The 3,997-nt window shown below is 49.3% G+C and overlaps 1 protein-coding gene across 5 annotated transcripts in view; it reads left to right on the forward strand.

Annotated features, from left to right (window-relative positions):
* The window catches only part of Rbm10 (RNA binding motif protein 10), a 31,434-nt gene extending 27,437 nt beyond the window's left edge, over positions 1–3,997 (forward strand). For all 5 annotated transcript variants that reach the window (XM_031344918.1, XM_031344988.1, XM_031345067.1 and 2 more), the window contains 12 exons: positions 459–642; positions 746–885; positions 1,000–1,117; positions 1,201–1,292; positions 1,377–1,541; positions 2,239–2,388; positions 2,483–2,548; positions 2,627–2,815; positions 2,901–2,975; positions 3,263–3,369; positions 3,448–3,577; positions 3,660–3,997. In XM_031344918.1, the coding sequence (XP_031200778.1) occupies positions 459–642; positions 746–885; positions 1,000–1,117; positions 1,201–1,292; positions 1,377–1,541; positions 2,239–2,388; positions 2,483–2,548; positions 2,627–2,815; positions 2,901–2,975; positions 3,263–3,369; positions 3,448–3,577; positions 3,660–3,785 (1,542 nt within the window). In that variant the 3' untranslated portion in view covers positions 3,786–3,997. The remainder of the gene's footprint in view (positions 1–458; positions 643–745; positions 886–999; positions 1,118–1,200; positions 1,293–1,376; positions 1,542–2,238; positions 2,389–2,482; positions 2,549–2,626; positions 2,816–2,900; positions 2,976–3,262; positions 3,370–3,447; positions 3,578–3,659) is intronic.

Here is a 3,997-nt window from a genome sequence, read left to right on the forward strand (position 1 = left end):
AAAAAAAAAAAGTGAAAATTTTGGTAGAAGAGAATTAAGACTAAAGAGGATAGCAAAGTATGATAATGCCTGCCTATATTTCTAGCACTGATGTGGGAAGTGGTGGCAAAGTCAGGAGGATTTCCATGAGTTCCAGAACAGCATGGGCTACATGTAGGTGGGAGAGAGGAAAGAGGAAAACAAAAGGGAAGAGATTGGGGGTGTCTGTCTTGCTTGGTATGAGGAGTAACACATGTAACCTCATCAGTGTCAGTCTAGGGTGCATTTGGGCATGTACCCTTTTTCTAGTCTCTCTTTTCTTCACTGTTCTCTTGTGACCTGTTCCCTTGATTTTCAGTTAGACTACATGCTTTTCTGTCAAGTAGAAATCCTAGCTCCACATGTAGGGACAGGTGCTTCTAGCAGATTTCTTCATTTATATCCCCTCCTGATCTAATGATCTCCCATCTGCCCCTCAGGCCTCCCAGGGTGGAGAGAGTGCCTGGGCTGCCCCCGAGGAGCCACCAGTTGACTACAGCTACTACCAACAGGATGAGGGCTATGGCAGCAGCCAAGGAACAGATTCCCTTTATGCCCATGGCTACCTTAAAAATACCAAGGGCCCTGGCATGACTGGGACCAAAGGGGACACAGCTGGAGCAGGTGAGCCTCATACTCATTGGTTGCCTAATCGTGGGGCCTCGAGGCCTATGGTCATATGCTCTGACATTCATGGGCATTAATTCTCCGTGGTTTTTCTTTTCAGGTCCTGAGGCCTCCCTTGAGGCTGGGGCAGACTCTGTGTCACTGCAGGCGTTCTCTCGAGCCCAGCCTGGTGCTGCCCCTGGGCTCTATCAGCAGTCAGCTGAGGGGAGCAGTGGCCAGAGCACTGCTACCAACAGCCAGGTGAGGATGGTATTGGTACTCTGGGAGGTTGGTAGGCTGGCAAGGTGCATCCTGAGTGGGCAGGGTGGTATTAACAGACACTGAGTCCTGTTCCCTTATGTGGCCCATGAGTAGTCATATACCATCATGTCACCTGCTGTGCTCAAGTCTGAGCTCCAGAGCCCTACTCATCCCAGCTCTGCCTTACCACCAGCCACCAGTCCCACTGCCCCAGAGTCCTACAGCCAGTACCGTGAGTATCTATAGCCTCTGGGTAAGGGTGTGGACTTCTCTAAACAGAGAGGAATTCGACCACCTTGCCTTTGCTCCCCACAGCTGTTCCTGATGTCTCTACTTACCAATATGATGAGACATCTGGCTACTACTATGACCCCCAGACTGGTCTATACTATGATCCCAACTCCCAGGTAAGTGAAAGGTAGCCTAGGGAAAACTGGAGTGTGGTTTTGTGGCAGCTAACCCTACACATCCTCCCTCATTCTTTCTCTCAGTATTACTACAATGCTCAGAGTCAGCAGTACCTATACTGGGATGGGGAGCGGCGAACCTACATACCTGCCTTGGAGCAGTCTGCTGATGGACATAAGGACACGGGGGCATCATCAAAGGAGGGAAAAGAGAAGAAAGAGAAGCATAAGACAAAGACAGCCCAACAGGTGAACTTCTAACCATCATCTGACTGTTTGGAGTCTATGTTCTGTCACCTCTTGCTCTCTCCTGCTATAGGAAATGGGGTGGTGGGTGGGCATGGACAGGGATAGGAACTACTTCAGATAGATAGTACTCCTGAGCTAAATCTATTTTGGGGGTACTGTAACAAGACCACCTACCACCATGAAGTGACTTGTACCATCTGAGTAAACTCTGACAACTTTTCTCTCTCCTACAAAGGGAACCTTCATGCTGGTGGTGGGTGTATATTGATCCCAGAGAAATTCTCATAGGTTCATAAGGAGTTGAGTAGGAGAAGAAACACTGCAGGGTTTTCTAGTAGGGAAAAGTTAGAAGGAACCTCAGTCTCTGTGGAGAAAAGGTATGGCATTGAAGCAAGCAATAAATATTCTCTGCACAACCTGAGGGAGTCTCAAAATGTTTCATGCCCCAGGAAAACCACAAAACATTAATGTGGCATGATGTCACATGCCTTAGTTAGGTTTCTGTTGCTGTGATAATCACTGAACAAAAGCAATATGGGTATAAAAGTATTTATTTCATCATGAAGGGAAGTCAAAGGAGGTACAGATTTGAAGCTATAGAGCAGGAAGGGCTGCTGCTGCAGGGGTCGTGGGTGAGAAAGTAGAGACCTAAGCTTGAGGAATTCTGGAAGCTTTAACCTCAACCCTCAAACCCCAGATTGCCAAGGACATGGAGCGGTGGGCGCGCAGTCTCAACAAGCAAAAAGAAAACTTCAAAAACAGCTTCCAGCCTATTAGTGCTCTACGAGATGATGAAAGGCGGGAATCGGCCACTGCAGATGCAGGCTATGCCATCCTTGAGAAGAAGGTGTGTTGTAACTGTCCATTTGTACCCCACCTTCAATCTTGCCATTCTTTGGGGTCCTCTGTGGAGCTCTGAATTTCTATTTCTTCTACCTCAGGGAGCGCTAGCTGAAAGACAACACACCAGCATGGATCTCCCAAAGTTGGCCAGTGATGACCGCCCGGTAAGTTTCAGGGCAAAAGGGGGCAGGGGTCCCTGATCTTAGCAGGTATGACTGACTGTCCACCTTCACCCTCTACAGAGCCCACCTCGAGGGCTGGTGGCAGCCTATAGTGGGGAGAGTGACAGTGAGGAGGAGCAGGAGCGAGGGGGTCCTGAACGGGAAGAAAAGCTCACAGACTGGCAGAAGCTAGCCTGTCTGCTCTGCCGCCGCCAGTTTCCCAGCAAGGAGGCACTCATCCGGCACCAGCAGCTCTCTGGGCTCCACAAGGTGATTGAGCAGAAAGTTGGTAGGATATCCTGTGTCTAGCCCAGCCCGGCCCAATTGCTTTACTCTATCCTTTTCCTCTTTACAGCAAAACCTTGAGATTCATCGGCGAGCCCACTTGTCAGAAAACGAATTGGAAGCACTAGAAAAGAATGACATGGAGGTAAGCTGTGATCTACTCATTGGCTCCATCCCATCTACCCCCTCCAAGTCCTTGTCCCTCCAGGCAGTGGGACTTGAAAGATCCTTAGTCAGGTATAGCCTGACAACATGGTGGTATTGTCTCTATCACTATGAGGCTTCTTCCTAGTTCTCATTTCATCATGTCCTGACCCTCAGGACCAAGGACCAGGCCAGACAGAGAGACTTGCATGACCCCTTACCCCATTTATGCTTATGTTTGCTGTAAATAACAGCCAATTCCAACATCTTCACATTGTAAATTTATAGCAAATGAAGTATCGAGATCGTGCAGCTGAACGCAGGGAGAAGTATGGTATCCCCGAGCCACCAGAGCCCAAACGGAGGAAGTATGGTGGCATATCTACAGCCTCTGTGTAAGTGCAGGACTGGGTACCAGGTGAGGGGGGTGGTACGACTGGCAGACCACTAACACTATACACTGTCCCTTGCAGGGACTTTGAACAGCCCACTCGGGATGGATTAGGCAGTGACAACATTGGTAGTCGAATGCTCCAGGCCATGGGCTGGAAAGAAGGCAGTGGTCTGGGCCGAAAGAAACAGGGCATTGTGACGCCCATTGAGGTGAGTCTCTATAAGCAATTCTTATCCCCAACACTCCCAGTGCACCTCTACCAGCCTGACAAAACCTGCTTTCCTTACGCAGGCCCAAACACGAGTTCGAGGTTCTGGCCTCGGTGCCCGGGGCAGTTCCTATGGAGTCACCTCAACAGAATCCTACAAGGAGACACTGCACAAGACAATGGTGACCCGCTTCAATGAGGCCCAGTGAACAACGTTGAAAGCAGTTTCTACAGATGTGGGGTATCCCATCCAGGGACAGAGAAGATGAGGTGTGGAATGGTCTAAGAAAGGCTCTTCTATCTACCAGCCTGCTCCCTAACCAGAGAAGCCCTCACCAAATTAGACTTGGAGTTGGTGACTTTTGCTGGGAAATTGGGCTCAAATCATGTTCCTTTTGTAATAAAATCTAAAAAGCCTGCA

The sequence above is a fragment of the Mastomys coucha genome, chromosome X (genome assembly GCF_008632895.1).
Source record: "Mastomys coucha isolate ucsf_1 chromosome X, UCSF_Mcou_1, whole genome shotgun sequence".
Lineage (NCBI taxonomy): Eukaryota > Metazoa > Chordata > Mammalia > Rodentia > Muridae > Mastomys > Mastomys coucha.